The 26,492-nt window shown below is 39.7% G+C and overlaps 2 protein-coding genes across 3 annotated transcripts; one reads left to right on the top strand and one right to left on the bottom strand.

Moving 5' to 3' along the window:
• Window positions 1-643: 643 nt before the first annotated feature.
• Window positions 644-4,024, bottom strand: LOC131690652 (pre-mRNA-splicing factor 38B). 2 transcript variants are annotated; one of them, XM_058976584.1, is made up of 6 exons: window positions 3,709-4,024; window positions 3,294-3,433; window positions 3,102-3,226; window positions 2,912-3,047; window positions 2,692-2,798; window positions 644-2,624 (listed from the first exon to the last, which is right to left on the bottom strand). In XM_058976584.1, the coding sequence occupies exons 2-6, from the start codon at window positions 3,376-3,378 to the stop codon at window positions 2,121-2,123; spliced, it is 957 nt and encodes a 318-aa protein (XP_058832567.1). In that variant the 5' UTR covers window positions 3,379-3,433; window positions 3,709-4,024; the 3' UTR covers window positions 644-2,120. The 2 variants fall into 2 exon arrangements, with proteins under 2 accessions (XP_058832567.1, XP_058832566.1); XM_058976583.1 differs by having other exon boundaries at window positions 3,305-3,433; window positions 3,709-4,023.
• A 7,470-nt stretch (window positions 4,025-11,494) lies between these two features.
• Window positions 11,495-26,208, top strand: LOC131689689 (raf homolog serine/threonine-protein kinase Raf-like). Its single transcript, XM_058974944.1, has 4 exons — window positions 11,495-12,229; window positions 12,459-13,103; window positions 13,164-13,313; window positions 24,394-26,208. Exons 1-4 carry the CDS (start codon window positions 11,708-11,710, stop codon window positions 25,348-25,350), a joined length of 2,274 nt encoding a protein of 757 aa, XP_058830927.1. The 5' UTR covers window positions 11,495-11,707; the 3' UTR covers window positions 25,351-26,208.
• Window positions 26,209-26,492: the final 284 nt, after the last annotated feature.

The following is a 26,492-nucleotide window of genomic DNA, read 5'->3' on the forward strand; positions in this document are numbered from 1 at the left end:
ATTGCTTGGAACCGTTGCTGTATCTGCTGTACTTTAATCACATGCATTTAGTACTGAATACTCCTTATCGGTCCATCGCCTACAAGTCCAAAATATATTGCTTCTTCCACTCAATCAAGGATTGTAGATTTCTCCAAAAACAACTTGAAACTTTTGTTAATTATGATATAGCTAGAAACGCATAACAGTAAATCCGAAAATGTGCTCCGTGATCGAATGCTGCGAGACTAGAAAGTGTACGTTTTATAAGGGGGAGGGTGGTGGTAGGTCCCTTTTAGACTGTCCTGGGTTTTTACTAGCCTGATATGGTCACCCTAACTTGGGTGTCTCCAAGTGTGCTTTCGGATATCCTTATCCTTACGTGCAAAATAGGTACTACTGATTGCCATCCCCCTAGCAGCAGCGAAAGTTACAAGCCGCAGGGCATTATCATTGGTAGAAGAATGAAAGCTCTGCGTACCAATAATCGAGTGAAAGAACTGCTCCCTCCCAACTCCCTCCGATAACTATTTTAACATCTTGTCTTGAGCAATCTCCTTTAGGCTTTAAGCTCTCATAGAACGCGTCTTTCATATCATCGGGCTTGTCGTCTCTCCTTTACTATTCTGATGTATATTGTTCTCTCGTATTAAAACACAACAAATTAGCTTTCGAAACATTGCTAGTACAGCTCTTTATTCACAATTTTATTTTATTTTTCTTTCAGGTGTTGCTTTTTCGGTAATCGCCTTTTGCGGTCTCGCACTTTACACAAGTTTTAATGTATTTTCAATCAATTACTGAACTACATACATTCTGCAACTACACGTTGCGCCTATGTGAAATGTCAGTTGACAATACCTGGACACATATTGAGCAACGTATGGTAGACAAATTAAAACTGTCTTAACATTAGTTAACGGTTGTCGATCCATAAAGTACTTACGTGCTGTCTATCTGCCTCCAAAATCAGGGAATAAAACTTCCACTTCAACAAGGCCAGTCTCAAGTTGCATATGTGTTTAGTGTCGGTATGTTTGTGTAACTGTGTGAGGGTTTAAAACCTGAGCCTGCGAGAAGCTGTCCTGTTTCCGTTCCCTAGGTGTGTAATGTACGTGAGCTTCTACTTCTAAAATACCTTATGATCTAGTGGATTCTTTGTTCGACGCCAAACGAAAACAAATTCCTCATCACTTGTTTGGATGGTTTATAGATTTAAGTGTTTCTGTGTGAGTATGGGTGGTGGCAATAGAAGTTAAATAGGTGATTAACAAGGGCGGCGGTGGAACAAAACAAATAATGGACACACCATTGTGGAAAATGTATAGCTTCTGACTAACTCTATCGTTTGAGGTAGAATCTCTTCGCGTTATGCTTCCTTCACTGTAAGATGCGTATTAATCGAATACGCAGTTATTTTCCGTTTATTGGGTATGCTATGAAGAATTCATTGTGTTATGTGGAAAGTGATTGATATTGACCTGATTGGAGTTATTGGAAAGTAAAATTGACGGACCGTAAGATGTATACTTAGCCGTGCGCGTATCTAATCGGAGAGAAAACTTTTGATTTTGTCTACCCGTTTGGTTGTAATCTGCCAATACAGCACAGAACATCATAAAACCTACTAACAGCAAATATAGCAGTCTGTAATTCTCCCACCCGTTCCTGACGAGACGCTTCTTCGTGGCATGATCTATCATTACGGCCCATCAAACTATTGATATTATTATGTGTGTTGAATGTGAGGTAAAATATTGTGTAAGAAAAGGTAAAAAGGTAAGAAAATTGTAAGCAAAGATATATCTGTAGCCCGTAATGAAGTTGCTGCTATTCGCCTGTAAAGGTACTCAGTATTTCAGCTTGTCTTGAATAAAAAACTTCACCATTATCTCAGATGTTGCAATGCAAAGTTAACCGAGAGAAAGATTAAAAATATTTCAGAATTTCGAGAATAACGTTTAGTCTAGTTCAACGTTTTAATCTAGTGCCAAAAAAATGGTGAAAGGTTCACATTTCTCAGTGACCATTAAATAGTATTGATTACTTTTCGCGTACTCAGACTGTGTCCGGAATTATATGGTGTCTTAATGTGTTTTAAATGATTTTGCCTAATGTTTCTCCTCGCAAAAAATGCTACTCTAGCGATACTTTCGCTCTCGATCGTAATCTCTGTCCCGATCTCGTCTATCTCGGTCCCTTGAACGGGATCGCCTTTCGCGATGTTTATCCCTACCACGGTCGTAGTCCCGATCGCGATCTCGCCTGTCTCGTACCGTATCTCTATCACGATCTCTATCCCTTTCTCTCTCGCGCCACCGGTCGTCATCCCAGTCACTTCGCGAAGATCTGGCCGGCTCCCGATCACGATCGCAGTGTCCAGCGAATTTAGATGCACGACTCGACTCTCCACCACGATAATCATCTCGCGTGGTTGCCGTACCGGGTCGTTCGTATGTCCGAGCGCCGGCTTTACTGTAGCGATCGGCCGCTGGCTCGGAAAATGTAACATTGTTTTCCTTAGCGAACTGTTCCAACTTAGACTGAATTTGCTTTTGAATAGGAACGGGAATACGCGGAAAAAGCGTTGAGAACCAGTCTAGTTTGACAAGCCATTGTCGAATCATTTGTCCGATTGTCATAGTCTAGAAACGGAAGTGGATGTTATCGGTCATGCCAGTTTGAATTAAGCGTTACCCATGTAGTACCTACCTGTCCACCTCCAGCTTTTACATCAATTTCTTCATCGTCCAAAAGGTAAGATTCATACCAATCGTACAAATCTGCTGGAGGTTGTGTATATCTTAGGTACATAAAGCCTGGAATGATAAACCGTAGTACAAACATGCAAGTAAAATTCAACCTAGGCCTGAATGTTCCAGTTCCTATGTATCAATTCAGCCGTTAGTTTCAGAAATGATGCTTGACTTACCTAAAGCTCTAATATATGGCGAATCACCGTGAGTGAGTAATCCATTCACCTGTTTGCGCGTCAGCCGCAACGTGTACAATTTATACAGAAGGCAGAACGCGGTAGAAACGATTCCTCCGGCACCAACCCCTCGTACCTGCAAAACATCATATTTTGTAAACTATGTCTGCACTTTGCAAGAGTTACCTACCCCGCCACACATTCCAGTCTGACCAGACGTTTTACGTGAGCCTCTTTCCCACGGTTCTAAATGTTTGACCTGGTAGTAGATTTCGTCCACAACTTCGTGATAAGTCTTCAATTTGAACAAGGACACTGCAAATAGAAACCGACGATGTATTGTAATAAAATTTATAATGTTAAACACATTACGATTGAGTACCTACAACATACCTTTGAAGTAGCTGGAACCCTGGATGTTCGCCAGAATTAGCGGGTTCAAGTTCATTGTACTTTCGTTCCCCCATAGTGGCAGTGCGTTGTTCTGCTTTGCCGATTTCTTCGGTGGGTTCTGTTGTTGATCTGTCGAATATAAGTCATAGAACAAATTAACAATGTAGTTCTAAGCAGCAGTTTCATTGCAAATTAGTTACTCATCGAATTTACGAACTCTATCTGTGGCCCACTTTCTCCTACATAAACTTAACACAAATTCCCTATGATGACTTCCTTGACCTGATTCAAAGTCTGTACTAACAGGTTATCGTGCTCAATAAAATTACAAATGATATCAATTGACACAAACCCCATAATTCCCGACTTTTGCAAGAGTACAAGAAAATTAGGTTTTTACATACCTTCATAATACTCAGATTCCATGGTTCCTAAAAAAATTTAGCGGTGGCTGCTTCCCACTGACGTGACGAAAGGATATATTCAATGGATGCCACGCCGTCTCGGTTGACCGCTAACATTCGTCGCTAAATGAGCACATTTAGAGGTAAACCGTACTGTCGGTAGCCACGTCACCTTTTTCAAATGAATAATCAAGAACGGAACAGATTTTGGATTGAATTTTGAGAAAATAAAAGCCTTTTTACCGCGATGCCAAACAACCAGACACTCTAGAAAAAATGTTCGGTTTTTTTTCTTTTTTTATGACACCTTCTTTGCCATGACACCAAACCTAACGAAAAAAAATGACACATCTTAGAAATATTCGAAAAGCGCCACCTAGTATTTGATGAGGGATGTGGAAAAATCAGAGAGAATGCACTGAAAAGAAATACATGGTAGTTCTAGCTATATAGGTATAGTAGAAAGTGCCAAGAAATAGTAATATTTACAATAAATAATTTAATGTATTGCATTAAAAACATAGGCAAGCAAATACCCGGTCAGCGTGGCAAGCAGAAAGTTAGCAAAAGTTGAGCAAAGCGAAATTGATTCTGGAAGAGTTTCTGCGAGCATTTTGCGCGATTTGTGCGAGAATTCTGGCAACGAATTCGCTCAAATGCAACAACCGTTTCTGACAGAAGCGGTTAAACCAACCGGTGCTGCCCACTTTTATCCACAATCGAGCCAGAAATGTACGTCCAAGATCTCTGCACGCTTCCTGCCACATCTTTGTCAGATGTTTTGCTCGATTCGTGCTAAATTCTACCAGGTAAGAATTGCCAGAATCTTTGCACAGTTTATGTCAGAGTTTAGCCAAGGTTTAGCTCGGTTCCTATCAAAATTTGCCAGAAAACGCGAGCGAAACCGAGTTCGCCCTAGCTCAACTAACCCGACAGGATACGCGCAGAAATCTGACAGGGCTGCCAAACAAAGACTTACAGAAATCTAGCAGAGCGGTCTCTGCCAGAAAATTTGCTCACTGGGATGAAGTAGATGTAGATAGTCGATTTTATGACTTTTGTAAACTGAAAAATTCTCCAACTTATCCATCCACCAAATTGTTTGAAATATGCCTACTTTGGTTCCACCGCTTATAAGCAAAAATTCATGATATTTTTTTTACCAAAACAGAAGAAATGTGAAAAGAAGACTAATCGAGTACGCTACATATGATAAAATCAAAGAGCCCGTGTGCGAACACTGTTTTAAGAAGCTCAACGATAAAATTTTCAATACATTGATTCAATGTTTTCTAAAACAAATGAAAGCAAGTGCTTTGAAAACACGAACTGCATTCACAGGAAAAAGGAATCGCAAAGCGTTTCGTATGAACCTTCCAATATAAGATATCTATATATTTTTTTCACAATAAGCAAACAAGAAAATACAGATTAAAAATCATAAATGTTTTATTTGTGCTTCATAGTACGATTGCAACGAAAAATGGAAAAGTCCAATCCAATTCTATTTTCTCTTTGTTCAGGGCAACTTGCGTTTTCTCTATCGATTCCTTGGTTAGCAGTCGGCTTTTAGAATGCCACTGGCATTGTTTCTAGCTGTGGTACTTGTTACTGAGTTCAAGGCGATTGGTGTGATACTATTTTCTGCATAGGAGATCTGCAATTAATCGGAAAAAAAATCTTTTTGAAACAGTCTCCACATATATAAAATCATTTTGTTCTTACCTGAATCAGAACCAGATATTACTACGAGCTCTTAAAGCAAGCTCAAGCTTAGAATTTAAAAGTTTAATTTAATAATCTGCCGAATTCTTACAATAAATGCAAGAATGCTTATAACATGTTTGTCTGGTAGCTCGTCAAACGAGTGCTCGGACTCCGAAATGACAAACAAGAGCCAGTACTGCTAGACTTACTGTTGTATAAAATATAATGGTAGGCAAATCTTCCACCAGATAGCGTAGTAGTATATCGTGACGAGGTTTCTCAGAGATAATTCGACCAAGTGTTATGTCTGTTTGTCTGTGATATTTTTTATTGGGGTTAATACCCAAGTAACCAATAAGCATTATAACGTAGCCTAATATCTGCTTTAAATCCACATATAAAGCTGTCCTATAAAGCCGTGAAGCCCTAAATACTTATATAATGCTGATATTATGCCAGAAAAGGCGAAATATAGTGCTATTACTGTGCAGAGATTGACAGCTCGTTTCTGCAGTACTAATGCTATTATATAGCAAAAGCGCACAAATGTCAAATTTGAAAGCCTTATATTGGCACTACTAATGCTATTAAAAGCTTCAGTTGGTTGTCATTGTCCGCCATGATTTTAAAACCATTTCTTATGTTTCCTTTCGGTATGATGAGCAAAAAGGAAAATTTTTAAAATAAAATATTCTGTTTAAAACCGTAATTGACTCTGTTCTAATACATTGTAATGAATATCCTTAATGGGTTTTCGTTCTCACATTATATGAATGTTTACGAAAATTACCTTTAGTAAGTCTCGAACTGAGGTACCTTGCCTCGTCCTTCACGGTAAGTGCGCTGCGTTTGCTTCCTGGACTATATTGCATATGTTCAATTGAAATGAAATATGCCGAATATAATCTTCAAGAAGAGTTGCTTAACAAATAAACCCACAGCATTACAATAGCATTATATCAGCTTTTTATTTGCTCTATAATGGCATTAAATGCACGTGTAAAGCTTACATGCTTTAAAGATCCTTGAAGCATGTACGCGTTATATCAGCTTTATATACGCATATAGAGCAAGCTATAATGCTATATGTTGGCTGTGCAGCTATGCATTATTGATGCTAATATAGAGTTTTATTGCGTTGTTAATGCTGTAATAGAGTTTCAAAGCAACATTAGTGCAAATGTATAGCCAATATAGTGCAATGGCTTAATGCTTATGGTTACTTGGGTATGCTGCATTAGTATAACACATATTGTCACGGGTACACATGGCAAAGTAGTGGGATACAATATGATATGCGAGACCCGATGCAACGTTGCTCCATGTTTCTCAATCCGTGAATACATGGAGACAGTAGCACTTTGCTCCCTCTAGTAGTTATAATTTCTTCCAATTAATTTGTAGTTTGTAATTTTGTAGTTTTATTGCTTACGGAAATCTGTTAGTTTACACTGTACATCAGTAGTTTTGGTTAGAGTTAACAATTGGGCCCCTAAGCCATATGCTGTTTTTGGTAAAATTCTCATTTTATTTCATAAACCGAAAGAGCTCATCCTTCTAAATATTACAATATATAGGGTAAGGTGGGGCAAATCCGACCGTTGGGTGAACCCGACCCCCCTCTGTTATCGAAAGTCGGAAGCACTTCGGGAATTGTTGGCATTGTTGTCGTGTAGAGCATCGAAAATATTCATAATGGTGGTATGACGGCATTTTATTAGTCTACATTGAGATGCTCAAACGACAATAAGTGTGTTTTTACAACTTTTGATTTGATTTTTGTGCATCATCGACTACAATAAATTTCTGATTGTCAAAATGATTGTATAGAAAATGTAATTGTATTGGAATTCTTTGATTAAAGTCCTACAAAGTGCATAGATGAATTTAGTCCAACTTTTCTCAAATTTTTTTTAATTGCATCGTAATGAAAAATGACGCGGTGGGGTAAATCCGACCTCTAAATAGTGGGGTAAATCCTAGTGGCAGATGCATTTTTAAAAATTAGCGAAATTAAATGCATTTATTTCCATCAAAATAGAAATTCATAATGCATTTTGCGTTGCGTGCAATGTCTTTTTAGTTGCGTGTAAAACGTCAAAACCCTACGAAAAAACTAGCCCTACATTCCACAAAACGTCGAATAATGTGGATCAGTGTAGGACGTTTTTTGAACAAACTTTTCTGCGAGGGAGTTCAAAGTTGATGCAAAAATGGAAATTAAATGCATTTTTTCTAATTTGATGCAAATTTTTTATACATTCCCAGAGTGATCTGCCCCTAGGGTAAATCAGACTGCTTTTTTTGGTATGAAACTGTTCATTTATCAAATTGAAATAATTTTTTATTGTAATTATTTATTATTTTTTGCACAATGGTTCAAAATTGAGTAGTTTATGTCGTTTCTGCTTACGTTATATGATAGGGTGCGCTTTTCCATATTTTAAACATCTTGCGGCAATATACATGAAACTAGAGCTTCTTTATGACGACACACAGATGTCCGTACCATAAAATATCCTCATCCCAGTAAATTTCATTCGGAATGAGATTTGGAATATGGGCTGATTTATGATGGAATTCCAACCGAAAATATGCGCTTAAATTCTAAAAGAAAACATTCCGATTGCGATGAGCAGGGAATCTGCTGTCAAAACGAGTGAAACAGAGAGTTGTGAGAGAAAGAGTTTCAACTTTTCTTGGTGGAAACCAATGAGTAAAATGTGTGGACGCAAACAGTTTTTTTAGATTTTATATGAAAAGTTTCAAAGTATCTAAGTAAACTTCTACAAACTGTTCCGATATTTTTTCTGCATCAAATATGTATTCATTTTACAACAACAATATTATAGTTTCCTTAAAATCCCAAGTTTTAATATCTTTCCCATTCATTTAAATTCACCATAGCCACCACTGAAGCAGTGCCATCTCTTAAATATTTCCATGAAAGTATTACCTAATTACAAACGAAAGACACAAAAATGTAATAAATATAGTATTCGTCGAGCAATTGCTCCGATAAAAATGGGAATATCTTTACGTGTTACGTGCTCGTGATTTTGACATTCCAAGATTGACATTGAATTCCGTTTCCTTCATGTTACAATTCAATAACATAACATTCATTGATTTATCATTGAAAACCCATAAAATTTGGGTAATATCTGTGCTAAATAAACCAAAAACATAGGTGGTCGGGTTTACCCTACCATTTTTGAAAACAGCAAAAATGACGTTTTCGTAAAACGCTTGCGTCTTGAAATTTTCCCAAGGTACGAATAAAATGCTATGCATAGAAAGTTGCCCAGAAGTCTACCCTTTAGTTTGGTATATAAAACTTGATCCGATGTAAAATAAGCATTTTACATGCAAACCATTTACTAGGTCGGATTTGCCCAACCTTACCCTATGTTCAATGGAAGGTGCGGTCGTGGTAATTCAATTTTGCTAAATAATTTTTATTTGTAACTTGTGTACAAAAAGGGAAAAAAGTTCGATTATGTATCTTCAACATCAGCTGCATCGAAAAAAATAATGCCCATATTATTGGCTCGAATCAAAACTCGTCGAAATGTCAATTGACGATAGGTTCATCCGGAGTGTTCATTTGTGTTTACATTTTGCTAGTGTTGCCAAATTTATTTTGTGTCCACTACCCAATGTGGCTACGCCACATCGCTTTTGCGCGTGCCGACTTCGCTACCGCTCAGTCGGACTTAAACTAGGGATAGCCCCTATGTTTGAATAAACCGGGCAAACGAGTGGATCACAGGTTCGCTTGCTTCCGACGGCGGGTCGGTCATTTTATAAGATGATGAGTAAACATCTTACGGAAATGGTGTAGAACATGCATGCTGTTCCGAAATTTGTTGAGCACCGTAGCCGCCGAAACATAATTTCCCGTTCCTCCTAACTTAAGCTAAACCTTCATGAGATGGTGTAAATTCATGAAACTCTCCAGATCATGCGAGAAAAGAATATATCCGGCTAATAGGAAAGTGTCAGCTTTGTATCATACACAGCCGATCCTTCTCTCTGATAGCCCTCTAAGAACGGTTGGGTTCAAAATCGTCCAATGAAGGACATTCGTTGGACCAATTTGGACAACGTCCAAATAACCGTTCAACAAACGCCCATCGTTGGACCCGTGTTGAACGATTTTGAAACAATTTTTTGGACGTCTCAGTTGGAGTCTTCACTGAATCTCCTACGTAGTCCAAAATATGAAGGAGTTTGACATTGGTACTGATTGGGTCTCGGTTTCGAGTTGGAACTTGATTTATGGAACGATTTTTTTAACCATAATAATACCCCGATAACATTTCGAACTTTTAGTTTTGTTGCAAATCGCCAATGGTGCAAGTTGTCAGAATCAACCAATCAGAAGCTGGAAGATTCTGACGTAAAATTGGAACAGAAACTACCCCTCCTCTATTCCCATGTCTAGTCTTAGTGCGCGTTAGAGTCTGTATATTATGGAGTCCCGTACAGAGAAATGTTGCCTACTTCTTTGTTCCTGGCACTCACAGTTATTGCTGTAACTTTGAGTAACTTCAACCGAGTTACACAATAAATTCATACGGAGCGAATTGAAGACTTACAGTTTCGTGGCTTGCTGCACTTTATGTATGGTTCTCTTCCATGCAATTTATTGTACATTGTTACAAAAAGTATAATAAACTGAATAAAGTGTCTTGTTTAGTCGATTGAAATATTTTGCCATAATATTATTTTTATCTACACTAATGCTTTTCTTGTATGTTCTCCGAAAGAAGAACGTTTGTTTACTTTGCACGATAGGTAGCCATCTGACATATTCGATTAGTAGATTTGGCTTCATTCTAGGCGTACCTTTAAACATATACAGCTTTGGTGCGCGTATATCTGTATTTTGAGTAATTTTCCGGTAGCGTGCACATGTTTTGACATCGCTACGCTCAAGTTTTGCCACCTGGGAATAGAAAGTTTGCAAGACGTCACGTGACAGAGCTGCCAGATTTACAGGATCATAATGAATAAAAAAAAATTAATCGAAAGTATTAGTCTTTAAATAATGTAATAGTGACTTTAAAACCTTATTCGTTGTATTCTAATTAAATATGGCTTATAAAGTGTTATTTGGGTTCTAATCGACAGATTTATTTATATGTAATTTACCAGCTCCTGGATAATTCGACACAGATCTTTCAATAGGGCCAAAGTCGCAATGTACTCAAATGGAGAAAAATCAGTTTCAATATACGGCGATGCTTTTCTAAATGTAGTTTTTATTGTAGGTATAAATTACTTTATGACCATGTTTTTCCGGAAGCATCTTTGGGTAAACCTTATGACAATATAACAAAGAATTTAATTCCTATGTGCTTTTAGTGGGTAGAAACTAAAAAAATGCTTACGCCCAATTTGCATCCCAGTCGTGATTTCGCCCTTCAGCAACCACCATTTGCGGAAGGGCTAAACGGTGTACATAATTTTCAGAAGGGCGCGGTAAAAGGGCTAAACTGACTCTGTCTTGCTGGGTAGGGCTGGGTAAATGGGCGAGCTTGACAGTATACTTTTTTATAGGGCTCAGCAAATGGGCGCATAGAAACCCAATGTAAATGATAGGGCGCGTGCATCTTTTCTTCGAATTTCATGAAAATATCGAAATATTCGAATGTTTATGTGCAACAACTATCGAGTAGACATGATCCTAGTAGATATTGCTTATCATTTATATAATAGAACCGCCGTTTAAAGAATAATTTTGTGAATAATAACCGTACGCCCGGTTCTGTCAAAAAATGTAAGTTTAGCCTTTATATTCCATATGAGAAGAAGGGCCTAAGTCGAAATCTCGAAGAAAATGCATGTTTCGCCGTTTTGTTTTCTTTAATTATAAATCGAACTAAAAACCATTTTAACTAGTTTTCACCTCAATCTTGTAGTATTTTTGTCGCATAATGTCATAATAGCGAAAACGCAGTTTGTTTACATTTGCGATTTAAGCCCTAATGAAAGATCTATGTCGAATTATTTTATTCAACAAATGAATTCGGCATATCATAATTTCTGGCAACACTCAAACCGCGCCGAAGAGGTCGAGGACGAAAACGCGAGGATTCATCGAAAGGTGAAAAAGTGGAAAACGTAGTCTGAAGTGCGAGTACAGAAAAAGTTGTAGTGTTTTTCGTAAAATCAGGATCAGCTAAAACAATAAAATGCTATCCTGTCCGTGTAACTCTCGGGTAGTACGTACCGTGATAGTGCTGCAATGTTTGAGAATATAAGCTGATTAGCAACGGCTAGTTGTATGGTGGGCAATTTAATGGCCGTATTCGATGATAGCAGCAACAGCAGGAGCAGTAATTTTATTTGCAAGGTGAAAAGTAGCAATGGTAATAGCGTTGTCGGTGGCAGTAGCAACATTTTTATCTCAGCACCATCAGCGAAATTGGCTACAATTCCCAGCCTGTTCTTGTACGAGACCGCCGCGGGTCTATCGAATCAAATGTCGGCCGAAACGGACGATACAGATGATGAACAGCAGGTGGCTCTCGATCCGTACTCGCAGCTCGAGGAGGACTTGCGGAACATTAAATCCGTGATTCATGTTACCCGGGAGAATATCGATGCACTCAATGCCAAGTTCGCGGACTTTCAGCAACCCCCGGCCCTCTATCTAGAGGAGTACCAGGAGCTGACCTCGAAATTGCACGACCTCGAAACCAAGGAGCAGGAGCTGGTGGAGCGGAAAAGCCAGATGCAGGCCCAGTGCGAACGAGAATCGACAAGTGAACCTAGTGAACCTCCGGATCCGGAGGAACGGGTTGAGGTCAGTACCCTTTTTGTGTAATGTATGGTCCTTATGAAAGCTAGCTGTTCATTTTTTGTTGCTTTTGCTTTTACGTGTTCAGAGTTGCCAGAACTTATACAAGGTTAGCACTGCGGTGTTTTACGTTATTGATTTTAGTGGCCCTTGTTTTGTACTGGTTTTTACGCGAATAATGTAGAATTATTAATTACATTTAATGAAACGGTAATTTCTTTTGTTACCTTTGTAGGTCGACAGTATGTGTGGCACGCTCAGTCGTACGTCCAAAATGCTGCTAAGGGCGCATCTGCCCAACCAGCAGCGCACTTCTGTCCAGGTAATACCAGGAATGCGCTTGAAAGATGCTCTCGCGAAGGCTCTAAAACGTCGCAATCTGACCTGCGACATATGTGAGGTGACATCGGCCATCAGTGACTACCCGATCCCATGGGACACGGATGTTTGTTCGCTGCACTGCGAGGAAGTATTTGTTCGCATTCTAGATATTGGTTTTCCCACGTATATCTCGCATCAATTTATTCGGAAGACGTTCTTCTCGTTGGCCTTTTGCGAATGCTGTCGTAGATTGCTTTTTACCGGATTTTACTGCAATCAGTGCAACTATCGATTCCATCAGCGCTGTGTGGATAAAGTTCCTCCGATCTGCAGCAAGCGACATATGGACCACATTTACCATCATCTGTTGGCCAACCCGGAAAGTACGGTTGGGATAATAAACCCGGGTACCGGAGGATACGGTACTAGTCTGCGACATCCACGCTCACTCAATCAGCAGGATCGATCCAATTCGGCACCGAATGTGTGTATAAATAACGTGATGAAACCCTTATTCGGAGCCGATAGTCGGGCGCTGATCAACTGTAGACCGTTGCAGGTAATGTGTCAGCTCTAACTATCCTATGTTTTTGTTTTGTTTAACTTTACTTCCTTGTAGGCCCAAGTGAATCAGGAACACTCACATTCCACTCAAGCATCACCAACAAACACGTTGAAGCACAGCAAACGACCGAGAGCGCGATCGGCCGATGAAAGCAATAAGAATCTGCTGTCGCCGCGGGATTCGAAGCAGTCCGAAGAAAATTGGGTGAGTTATCATAGTCCTACAAGCTTTTCGAAGGTCCCCGTCAGACGCTCAACTGCAGTGTCGGGCGTCATGTTCTCTGCCTTTCGTAGTATTTCATTGGCTACGTAGAGGGATCAAATACAGCTGGAGATTTGGGTTGGAATAAAGCACAGTTTGCGAGTGACGCTTGCTAACCTGGACTAACCTGTCAGATAGTAAAAATCTGAGGCGATCTCGATGTGATTGTCTCTGATTGGGGTCGACTAAGAGATTGATAACAATCTATTACCTTTCTTCGTCTTTCTGTGACAAGTGAATTTCGGAGATAGCTTGGGGCCGCTTAGATATCAATGTGAGATGCACTGAAATGATGGAATATGTAAGCTGCACAAATCTGCGTATGTGTATGTAGCGAAGCGTACTGAATTGTAAACCGAACTGCATTGTCTATATGTCGGCTTTTACAATTCAGTACAATTGAAATGTCATTTTGACACACTTTCCACGCTGTATGGAGCCGTCATCGGCGACTGCCCTCAGTTCTTTTCAGTTAGGCTGGTTCAAATGCCCAGCTCATATAATTTTTACAACCGAATTAATCAAATGGACATTTGAAAATTTTCACAGCGGATTAAGCATATTTTGAAAAAAAAGTTCTTGTAGTCTTGCATTTCATTCCATTGGTGTAGCGGAAAATAAATGAAAAAGTTATACCCAAAGGTAGTCGCTTTACATATGATGAGACAAGCAATTTTAGACCCAACCGTCTGACCTTCCTTCTCAGATCAGTGGAACATTTAATCGACCACTACATTTGGGATATTAGCGTGAGTGTTGGGAGGGATTGCACTAATTGGTTTTTCAGCAAAACCTTGGTTATGTTCAATGGTGAATCAGCTAAAAGCTGTAAAATTTTATTAGTTCCAATCTTATTAGTGTGCTTAAAATTATTTAGATTGGCATCCTCAATAATCCCAATAATTCAAAACACGCAGGAGGGATAGAACGACGACCCGTTTGATGCTATACATTAGATAAGATCACAGTTAGATACTTTTGGCGAACAAAGCAAGTCAAATTGCACCTTAATATCAACCGGAATTCTTCTTCTCAACGGGTAGTTACTGATGGTGTAATCTTTGGATTTTGTCATCTGGTAAGGTTATTAGGTGAAGCGTTTAAAAAAATCAATTCCATTTAAAGAGCTACTTACCACTCCACTATTTGCTTCTATGATACTTTTTCCGTCAACCAAACTGTGGAAGTCCTGAAAAGGAAACAAGCCCTTAATCACTCCACGGATTCGGATTTCGCACGAGTAATGAGGTACGTCTGCTCTTTCAGATGTACAGTTTTATTGATGATGATGATGATATGATCTACCACCTGTTGTAGCAAGGCAACATCCAATAGCAATGGATAGTCTTTCTAAAATAAATTGTTCATGCTTCAGATACTCATCATATTCAGTTTGTCACTGTCTTAGACCAAAATGGAAATGGGTGACGTCTAAGCAGATACACTTACGCGCATTCCACGGGCATTATAAAGATTTACCTTCCAATGACAAAATCCTATTTCAACTTATGAAGCAAGCCATGGTCCCTCATCTTTTCCAATGATAATAATGGTGTCGTTTAGTTATATTTATTTAAATATTTAACCTATTGAGTGACTCGATTTTTCTTACCTCTTTACCATACTCACCTGTTCATTATTGTGAACATAACCTGTCATTCATTAATCGGTTCCTTTGTAAGAGTGTCATCGATTTCTATTTCCATGATCAGTATCATATCTAGATTTACAACTAGTTGTAATTTTCCCCAGCTATACACTTCATTCGTATTAATCGCTATTCGGTATTCTGTAGCGTTCCCTTGGCCCAGCACAGTCTCGCGTTTTAGCTCTTTCTTTATGGTCCACTATTTCTCCAAAATCCTGGATCCGCCACCATCAACTATCACCGACTATTTCTGTATCACCGCGCTCGCCAGTCTAAACAATACGCTTCTTTCTCTGTTTTTCCACCCTACATCCTTATTTGTATCAAATTCTACTATGTATTTATCTTAGTTGCAATATTTGTGAACATAAGATCAACTTCATTCTACTTTTCTTACATGTTCCACCTCCCGCCTTTCACCAACCCTCTGCTATCACTGTACTGATCCTTCTTTCACCATACTTAAGCAGTAATAGGCACCATGGTCACGAAATCTGCTCCTGACTCTACTGCCCATAACAGCATAAGAGTCCCATGTTGAAAAACAGCAAGCCGAGAAAAACGCTGTTCAAGATTGTCCCATCCATTGAGCCAAATAGATGGGACAACCATGTTTTGGTATTTTTTTTTAATATTTTCTGAACAAACCCGGTAATCTTATTTATGCAATGTGATTCAGTGGTGATACAGAATACAATCCAACGGATAACTCATTTTCGACAAAACTCCACATGGGACTCTTTTGCGTTTATGGGCAGTGTAGTGGTCGTTGACCATTCCGCATGAAAAATATCGAATCGCTCCTGTATTTTCACTTCACTTCGCCAATGCACAGTTGCATCCACCTTCTTCGCAACTATCTTGTAGCCTAGAGCCTAGAGAAAATGAACGCATCGAGTTCTTCTAGGTGCTGTGTAAATATCCACTTTGTTCCGAAAACTAAACGCAATCAATTTGTCTCTTTTTTTCGGTTTCTCCATATTACACACTTGTTCGCATCAAATTCTGTCACGCATTATATGTGATCACAAGACCACTTTTACTTCCCTTTACTCCTCTTCCAAGTCCTCTCCCGCCCATCACCAGCACATCGCACCCTTTAAATCGTTCCCCCTATCCTATTTAGCAGCAATCGGTTTCGTGGGCGCTCAGTCAACTCCTGCGTTTACCGGGCTTTAATTGAATGCTTCGTCTCTGGCGGAGCGTCAAACCCCGGTTTTGCCTGAAACGATATGTACTTTTCTTTCAAAGCCAAATGACAGTCGTATAACGCTGATCTCTTCGCCTCCGGAATACTTCAAACCACTGTGCAGTTAGTGTTGATAAAAACAAATGCGGCTTTCGCGAACTCCTCACTCAAATGTAACATTCTTTGAAAATCTCACGGGCGACGAAAAAAAAAAATTACGATCTTTTTCGGGTTCTAGAACGGTTTTTGATTTTCGGGAACAGTAGGTGGTTAGCCTAAGTCATTTACCAGCCGTATTCAAGCGATGCCTACTACTAAAAAATACTATGGATAGCCCAATTCTTTTCTTTTAATATTTTTATAGTGAAATAAAATAGAATCATCCTTATTCCTCTGGTAATTTAAGTCAATTTCGTAATATGTTATGTCCCGAAACCAGACATGGTATCTGTTCGGATGGAATAAAAAACATCGGGAGGACTGTATCTCGTGGAATAGAGCTCGGATAAAAACACTGGTCGACTGGAGGATTCAGGCTTGAAAATTCGGAGTCGAATTCCTCAAATCATATGTATTTTGATCACTTTAGTTCTCGCGTCAACCTTGCCTTTTCGGCGTTCTAACAAAGAATGAAAAGTTTCTGTCTCGGTCGCTGATGGTTGTGAGCGTTCACGCCACTTTGCTACAGCGTTGGCTTGCTTAAAACAGCGTTGGCTTGCTTATACACGCTTATTACTTTCCGTACGGTACAGTATCTTCACACTCCTCATCTGTATATCCTGCAAAGGCCTCTTTGTACGTTTGAGTGTACCGTTTTACTGTTGAACTCGATTCATCTGAGTTATAAGAAGAATTCTGTACCGATGATGAAGTACCATTATGTATTTTTTTTTTCAGACGAGCCACGTTCCTTCCGTAAGTCTTTCCAGAATCTCGATCTGCTACTCTAGCTCGAGAACCCATCCGATCTGCAACATATACTTTGTTCTCTTGAAGGTTGTCGAAAGTTTATTGCTTGCAGTAAGATTTTCCATGAGTATTGCCTACGACTCATTGGGGTTAGTCGACTGGGAAGTTCAACTTGTTGACATCCTTCACATTCTGCAAAAATTTTGCACGTTTCCCGATCCATTGACGGCCGTCACGCACGATCTCACAATCGCATTTTCATGACTGATTCGCTCGCGTGTCCTTCGTGAGCCAGCTGTAGGATACGTTGTCGTAGACGCTTGGGAATAACAAGTTTATTTCCCCTGACCATGGTATCTCCTATGAACCCCAGCTCATACCGAAAAGGATCAAACTGTTTTGCTAATGCGTTAGCCCAGCTATTCCACGGAAGAAATTCCTTTACGGCTATTATCCGTCATGTTTGAGGTTATATCGCGCTTTTCGGAAATCTTGCAAATTTGGATTTAGCTTTGAAATTTGCAGTTTGCTGTAAAGCCTTGAGGAACTGCAGGAACCGCACGCGTCGGGGTCACCAAATGTGGGGGACAAATCGATTAAACGAATTAGGGTGTACCCCATATGGCATAAATGACATTTGGCATAACGGGTTTGGCATAAAGACGTTTGGCATAATGGACATTTGGCATAATGCTTATTGAGAGGTAGGGACATTTGGCATAATGGACGTTTGGCATAATGGACATTTGGCATAATACCTATTGGGGGTTAAGGAACATTTGGCATAACGGACGTTTGGCATAATGGACATTTGGCATAATACCTATTGGAGGGTGAAGGGACATTTGGCATAATGGACGTTTGGCATAATGGACATTTGGCATAATACCTATTGGGGGGTAAAGGGACATTTGGCATAATGGACATTTGGCATAAAATGGCATAGTATTTATTGGGGAGTGAATCCAAAATTATCATAATCAACTTTTGTCATATATACGATGTTTTATTTCGTAATTTGGAATCAACTCAAAAAAATATTTTTCATTTTGTATGAATTACGCAATCTATAAGTATTTAGATGGATCATCGCAAAAAACGATTAAATATAGGCACATTTACACACATTATTCTTAATGGGTTAAAAGGGTCCTTTGGATTACGTGGTGTAATTTCAGCAAGTAAGACTTCCGTTTTTTGATAACTTGAATAAAGAGTAACATGTACGGCAGAATACAGATGTATAATTGTGTTATTTGTAAAGAAGGCTGCATCGCTATGCTTTCCATATAATACTTAATTACTATTATGCACAGAATTGTGATGCACCCTACTTTACATTATATATGGAGCATTCCATATAAAATTTACGACCCCAAATTTTGTTTACCATTTGTTTCGATTTGGCTTGGACACGTATTTTTTTCTTTCATTTGACACGTATTTTTTTCTTTCAAATAGTAGTAATTTGCTTTAATTTTTTTAAAATACTTTTATTTAATCTCCAATACTGCAATAACTGAAGAAGATATTAAAAATTGTTGAAAACATGTAATGTGTGCTTTTCTCAGTTTTCGAATGAAGTTTATTAAAAATAATCATGCTGCTTATTTAATGTAAAATATTGAAAAGTTGGATGCCTTTTTTCTCTTAAAATATTTTTCTTAACGCCTTTAACATTTTGGAAAGAACATTTGAGTATTTTCGGCGTTATGAATTTTTCAGTAGAACCCTGCGCGCGCAAAGCATACCACCACACTCTTCGCTAATACGCGGGTTTGGCTGCAAGAGTTTCTACACGTCAGCGCGTGCAAAGCGCATGGAGGAACCTTTCGTGCGCGCAATATGTATACTATTCTGTGCATATTAATAAGTAAATAGTATATGAAAAGTATAGTGATTCGCCCTTCTTTACAAAGAGCGCAATTATACTTCTGTATTTTACTGAAGTACTGTACAATGTACAGTTTACATGTTACTCATTATTCAAGCTATCGAATTACGAAAATTTCACTTGCTAAATTTACATCACGTAATCCAAAGGACCCTTTTAACCTATTAAAAATATGTTCAAATGTGCCTATCTCTAATCATTTTTTCTTTGCGATCCATCTAACTACTTACAGATTGCGTGATTCATATAATATGAAAAATATTTATTTTCTGTAACAAGTAACAAAATAAAACATCATATATATGACGAAAGTTGATTATGATAATTTTGGATTCACTCCCCAATATTATGCCAAATGTCCATTATGCCAAATGTCCCTTTACCCCCAATAAGTATTATGCCAAATGTCCATTATGCCAAACGTCCGTTATGCCAAATGTCCCTTAACCCCCAATAGGTATTATGCCAAATGTCCATTATGCCAAACGTCCATTATGCCAAATGTCGCTACCTCTCAATAAGCATTATGCCAAATGTCCATTATGCCAAACGTCTTTATGCCAAACCCGTTATGCCAAACGTCCATTATGCCATATGGGGTACACCCTTCCGTTGAGAGTGCGTGTGCCACCTCGAGATGGATTTTCCTGCGGTCATGGACGTGAACTGTTTGACGATGCTTCGGTTTACCTGTGCGACGATTGTTCCGAAATCGTCGACTCCTGCGTTAGAAATTGGACCTACGGACGCCTGCAACCTGGCCATTCGTGGCATCGTTTGAGTTCGCACATCTTACATTTCTTTACCACCTTGCGCACGAACAAGCGCAACTGGGATTTGTGCAAAAGCTATCTCACCATTCGCATGTACCATTCTATCAGCAATCGAGTCACTGGATGCTCCTTCGATAAGATAAACTTCGTGTGGAAAGGTACCACGGTCGCGGCAGAGATCCTGCTGTCGAAACGTAAAACCCGTTTCTAGTCCAAATAAGGAGACAACTTGCGAATTTTACCGGTTTTTTCTAGAGGCACTTGAAATTTTGGTTTCGGGCCAATAACATCACACGCTCCGCTTCGTCTGCATATTCCTCACTCTGCATCCAACAAAAGATAGTATCCTCTTCCTTTTCTAATTCCTCTTGAATGAGTGGTCTGCCCAACCGTTCTACAGTTCAAGTCTGACAAACCCCAAAAGTGGCCCGAATTTGATGAAAACTTAACTTTAAGGTAATTTTGTGACACTGAATTCATATTGAATGTTCATTTTTTGTTTTTTTATTGCCTCAAAATTTGTGGCGGGTGGTTCGAAAATTCAGTATTTACGAATATAAAGTGCACTATATCCGAAAATTTATTTTCAAAAAATTAGATGTGGTGATTTTTTTAGTAAAATACACATTTTTTCAATTGCTGATAATGATATGACACATCTATAAATTATATTACGAACCCTGGGTAATCAAAGACTACCATGCGTCTCCTTCAGACATATCATGAAAAATCCCCTTTTTTCATATCTCGAGGTAGAAAGGGGCAAAACAAGATATTCATTTTCGGAAGGTGCACTAATTTTCAACTATTATGAACAACAAGTGATCTTTCCGAACTGTTTAAAAAAAGTACAGTCACTTTGAACGAAACTTTAATTTATTGCATGATTTATTATTTGTTCTTCATGTCTGAGCGAGAAGAAAGGCTTGTATCGACTAAATCGAATGGTGACTATAATTCCAGCGACTAACCTTTCTAATGAAACCAGTTCGACTCTAATCGGAATTTTAACTAAAAAAGATATATTCATTTGAATGAATTTGGTTTGAAAATAGTTTTTCTTCTTTTTATCATCTATTTCACCTTTGAAGTTCGGTAAAAAATCGAACTTTCGTCCTCAGGACTTAATATTTTGAGAAAAGTCTATTCAACTTGTTAAGAAACAGAGAAATATGTTAAATTGTGAAAAATCTAAAATACAATTTTGAGGTTTTGTCCGGCTAGGCGACACTGCGCGTTCCTCTCTTCTTACCGTTCACAATAGGTTTTCCAGGTAGCGATAAACACGTGCCACAGTCCGACACAAACTGAGGGGGAACAACTTGACAGCTCCTATACAAATCGTTGAAACCACTTTTTTTGGGTCTGTGGGTCTAAAATGGCGGATCAATCTTTATTCAAGAGAAATTTCTAAAAAAAGCGTAAACTTGTTCACAGTGAAAATTTTCTTGTTCAGATTTTTTTACTTCCGGTAATTCATGTTTGAAGACTTTTTGGGTTTGGTGTTGTTTTATTATAAAAATAATCCATCTTTATTCCGATGCATTATTTTTAAATGATTCATGATTTTTTGGAATCATCAGCATACAAACAAGCGGCGCTTATGCTAGTTAGTGAGTATCTTCATTTAGTTTTAAGATATTAGGGAGTAATATTTGCATTGCAATGTAAACAACACACACAATGGTACTGGACTGTTTTTTCTCTCTCTCCGATAGAAAATGAGCTGTCATCACTTCTGAATTTTGTGGAAACCTTTGCACCGTAAATGTCGCATGCTGTCAGAAATAAACAATCGAAGTCAATCCCGCCTTTGTTAAATACGAAGTGAAAAATGATAATCGCAAAACTAAATGTATTTAAGATTAACGACAAAATTTCGAGAATTGTCATATGCGAAAGATATTTCAAGGGCGACGGGAGAAGAAAAAGTTCACACTAGAAGCGCACTCAAATCAAATCATGCATTTTACGTTTTACATTCGGCACAATTTGTAATCCTTTTATGAAACTCTAAAATGACGAATTAACTTGTTTGTATTTATATTAAATTATTACGCTGTTTTGAAATGATCATCTTGATTACCGCTTCCGAATGTAAATAAAGAAAACAAGTTCGTAAAAGACGTCACGGAATGATTTTCTCGCATAGAAATTTACAGTATCGCTATTTGTAGACGGCGTTGTATGGTGGCGACATCATTCGAAACACGGTGGTTTCTAGCAAATTAGGCTAAACGTCAAGTTGCAGGAGGGTTGGACACAAGCGAGAACCGATCCCATCTTATTAGCTGCGGTACAACAACCTCCTTGTGTACCATACGCGACCTTAGCTCTTCCTCGTTCGTTTCGCTGGCTGGGTTCTGTCCTGTGGTCCATTGATCTTCGGGCATGTATAACTCGCAAACACTCTGAAACCAACGACAATTAGGAGACGGGCTTATCCCAACTTTTTCGCATCATCAGTGACGTTCTTCTTTGTTGATACCCAACGCCACTGCTCAGGCTTGGACCTCGATAAAATTTCACCCACTCAACAAGCAACGAGCTGCCGATATCTTAGATAGGCAGAATTTACGCAGGCCAGCCATGTCACTGTCGTACCCCGATAATAGCCGCCATCAGCTCCAGCCGTGGGATGGAGTTTGCCTTTAGTGGATTCTCTTTGGATTTTCCACCGATTAACGCTATGAAAATTCCACGCGGAAACAATGCCTGAAAATAGGCGACACACGCGTAGGTTTCTTCACTAACATCTAGGTAGACATGAAGCTGCAATGACAGAATGTCTTTCACCGGATGTTCAGGGAAGTAACACCGAGGACTCTTATCTAGTCCAGATAGCGAAACATTTCCGTGTGCCGCATTCGCGTCTCACACAACTCCGGAATCGATTAAATTTTTTCCAACGATAAAAAGAAGCATAGGAACCTGGTTAGGTGGAAAGGACTCATGACCACTCGTAGCGCTTGGCGTTTAGTTGGATGCTCTGCGTTCGTAGCCAGTGCAGTAGAAAATGTGAACACTTCGTCGATTAGCTTTTAGTTCATCCGGAGAACGTATTTTGTTCAGGTGTTCCTGTCCAGCTGAAGACTCTTTTCGATCGCTGGACGACATCCCCGTCCTGTGAGAACTTGTTTTGAGTTCGAAAACCAGTTACGAAATTTTCCAAGCGAGTGATTGTGCTTGATCTCGAGAGTCAGTTTCACCGTTTCTGCATCATCGTCGGTACTGTCCAGATAGTCATCCACGTAGTGTTTTCGTAATACGACATCGGCTGCTATTGAATACTGCTGAGAATGTTTTTCGACGTTCAAGCGCTTGCGTTGAATCATCGCGCTAGATAATTCGTTGCGCGTGTCGATCCGTGGTGGAAGACCTTCAGATTCGCACAGATAACAGCCCGCTTCTCCCAGAACCCAAAAATACCATCCAGCAACGTCTCGGGAGCTCCGACACGTGTAATAACTTAGTGCTCAGTGGTATACCGTTCATCTTTGCTGTTGGAATTTTCGACGTCTTTGGGATTTAAGACGACACCCAACGGCAAATACCATGTGCGGGGTGGGTTAGCCTTTTAGAGGCCCTTCGTGGTCGCCTTATGAATATACCCTTTCTGCTGGTATTTGTTCAGCTGCCTTCTTACACTGTTGCCGATCGCCGGGTGGTTCTGCATTCGCCGTTTTAGGCATTGTACGCGCTGAACCACCATTGGGTAGGTGTCGGGAAACTCGAAACAGTCGTACTTTTAAAGAAACCCCGTCTCAAAACGTTGACAGATCCACTTGGTTGTCTTCTTAAGGATTTGGTTCGATCATTGTACCTTCGCCGATTCCGGCAGCGCTACTTCCATGACTCCCAGGTTCATGACCGATAAGAACTGGTGTCTCCAGCGTAGCTAGAATATATGGGACACATGCCAGTAGGAAAAGACGACTTCAGTGCGTACCCCTTCAAACATCGTTGCACCTTGCGAAATTTTGCGCACCCGAAAAACCGCACGTCTGAGGAGAATTAGCTAATGAACTGACTGAAAATACATTCCTCCCAGTAAATCTTACACTGTATCTGATCTCTTATCTGTCCTCGGATTTCCTACTCGCGGAACAGTAAACGATTTGCCTGCTGGAAGCTGGTTGAGAGGAGAGGGAAAATTTTGGGTTGCGTTCAACTGGCTGGATGCACTGCCCATGGTCCGCTGGGGCATCAGCAATGCTCGAAAAATGCATGGTATGCATTGCATAACTACAGGACATTTTTTGTGTAGAAAACGTCACGGAAACATTGAATTGTGATACAGTAATACTGACCGATTTTCAATCCTGTGGCATCTGAACACATCTACAAACTTCGCTTATCCAAGGGTAATCAATTTTTTAGAATTTATTGGAGAACAGTTTAGATTTATAAACTCAAAGGTAATTTTCCAACTAATTTTAAGGTTTGTGGATCCGCGTAACTTTTTTCTTTCTGAGGAACAAGTTCTATAAAGGATTTACGGGGAACCATTCTCTCGAATAGAAATGGGTAGGAAAGTTGTTCCGATCGACACAATTGCCATACATATGCAACAGATCATTTTCAACCATCATCCTTTTTCTCATTTCCAGAATATCCAAGCGGAGGAGATCCTGATCGGTCAACGCATCGGATCCGGCTCGTTCGGGACTGTGTACAAGGCCCACTGGCACGGTCCGGTTGCCGTCAAGACGTTGAATGTGAAGACACCCAGCGCGGCGCAGCTGCAGGCATTCAAGAATGAGGTCGCCATGCTGAAGAAAACTCGTCACTGTAATATACTGTTATTCATGGGTTGTGTAAGTAAACCATCGCTTGCGATCGTCACGCAGTGGTGCGAGGGCAGCAGTCTGTACAAGCATATTCACGTTAACGAGACAAAGTTTAAACTGAATACGTTGATCGACATCGCTCGACAGGCGGCACAGGGTATGGACTACTTGCATGCCAAGAACATCATCCATCGGGATCTGAAGTCGAACAATATCTTTTTGCATGACGATTTTTCGGTGAAAATTGGCGATTTCGGTTTGGCCACGGCCAAAGTTCGGTGGTCTGGTTCGCAACAGTCCAATCAACCGACGGGCAGTATTCTATGGATGGCACCGGAGGTAATTCGCATGAAGGATCAAAATCCTTATTCTTTTCAGAGTGATGTTTACGCATTTGGTATCGTCCTATATGAGATGCTGACTGAACAGCTACCCTACAATCACATCAACAACAAGGATCAGATCCTGTTTATGGTCGGTTGTGGCAAACTGCGGCCTGATCTCACCAAGGTACGCTCCGACTGCCCGCAAGCGTTGAAGCGCTGCGTAGAGGATTGTATTAAATTTAGCCGCGAGGAGAGACCGCTTTTCCGACTGCTACTGAACATGCTCGAAAATATGCTCCGGACGTTGCCGAAATTCCATCGTAGCGCAAGTGAGCCCAACTTTACCCAATCACAGCTCCAGAACGACGACTTTCTGTATCTGTGCTCGAGCCCAAAAACACCAGTGAATTTCCACAACTTTCAATTCTATAACGGCACCGGCATCATTTAGCGCATTCGCTGCTGCGCACCGGTGAACTTGCTGGTGATTGTTGCCATCGCTGTACCCTCTAAGGTTCTAGTTATTGACATTTTAATCAAATATTTTACACCGTGGGAATGCATGAAACACTGAAACAGTGGGTTTTGGATCGTAAGCTTTTCGGAGCGCGTGCTCGGGGCGATAGGTTGGCTAACAGTAGACATTTTAAAAAATGATTATCTCAGACTGGTGTAAATAGAGCGGTATCCCCATTTTAGGGAGTCAGGCAGAATACGTTAAAATGACTATGAAGAAGAAGATGAATGGAATATGGGCCTGGACTAGCTTGGGAACGAGAATGGTTAATATGCAGGGTGCAATTCATCATCACTTTTTTACTGTATAATTTAGGTTAAAATTTTATGTTTATATGTTGTTTTAAAAGGTTAGGTTTATGTTTTTTGTAGATATTAGCCATAGTGATCTAGATTATTTTAACAAGAAACCTGTCGACGATTTCATTAGTTTTAGATTATTTTTTTAATTTGCAGCTCATTCTAATGCATTATCTCAGCGTAAAATAATGTGTATAAAGCATTTAGGTTATTGTTTACCAGAATACTTCCAAGTACAGGTTGCGTACGTAAAAAAAATTGACGCTCCTTCGGTTCACTAAATTTATATTAACTTACTAGCTATTCTATTTTGGCACATGATTCGGCTGCTTTTGAGAAGAAAATGGCCGTTGAAAATGTAGCAAATGGTGGAGAACTGGTTGGGGTTGTTCTTTGATGACTATCGTAAGTGGAAGAAAGTAGCAATCAATTGATTTTGACTTCGAATAAAGCAACGTCTAGTGAGCAAAAGGAAAAGCTTTTGCTAAAAACATTATTTGCCTTGTCTAATTCACCCTGAGGTTGAATTCACGCCCGGTTGAAAACCACTGTGGTATCCCGAATCATGACTTGCAGGTTTCTTGATAGTAGGCCGCCATCCTCGAATCTGTTTGTGTACCTGTCACATGTTCTTCTTCTTTGATTGCACATAGCCAGCGAAATCGGGGTCTGTCCCGGTTGGTTAATGACCTTTTCCAGCTTCTCTGCCTTAATTGTGATCTCTCCCGGCACTCGCACTTCTTGCCCATCTCATTGTAGTCTGTGGTCCTTTCTCAG

This window comes from Topomyia yanbarensis, chromosome 3 (genome assembly GCF_030247195.1).
Source record: "Topomyia yanbarensis strain Yona2022 chromosome 3, ASM3024719v1, whole genome shotgun sequence".
NCBI lineage: Eukaryota > Metazoa > Arthropoda > Insecta > Diptera > Culicidae > Topomyia > Topomyia yanbarensis.

What these genes read in the sequence shown, in the direction of transcription:
- LOC131690652 (XM_058976583.1), bottom strand. Translation starts at nt 3,730, where the DNA reads ATGGAATCTGAGTATTATGAAG. An exon ending in GGAATCTGAGTATTATGAAG is followed by an intron (nt 3,434 to 3,708) that starts GTATGTAAAAAC and finishes TATATTCGACAG; the next exon opens with ATCAACAACAGAACCCACCG. An exon ending in GGGTTCCAGCTACTTCAAAG is followed by an intron (nt 3,227 to 3,304) that starts GTATGTTGTAGG and finishes TTCTATTTGCAG; the next exon opens with TGTCCTTGTTCAAATTGAAG.
- LOC131689689 (XM_058974944.1), top strand. Translation starts at nt 11,708, where the DNA reads ATGGTGGGCAATTTAATGGCCGTATTCGATGATAGCAGCAACAGCAGG. An exon ending in ATCCGGAGGAACGGGTTGAG is followed by an intron (nt 12,230 to 12,458) that starts GTCAGTACCCTT and finishes TTACCTTTGTAG; the next exon opens with GTCGACAGTATGTGTGGCAC. An exon ending in TCAACTGTAGACCGTTGCAG is followed by an intron (nt 13,104 to 13,163) that starts GTAATGTGTCAG and finishes ACTTCCTTGTAG; the next exon opens with GCCCAAGTGAATCAGGAACA.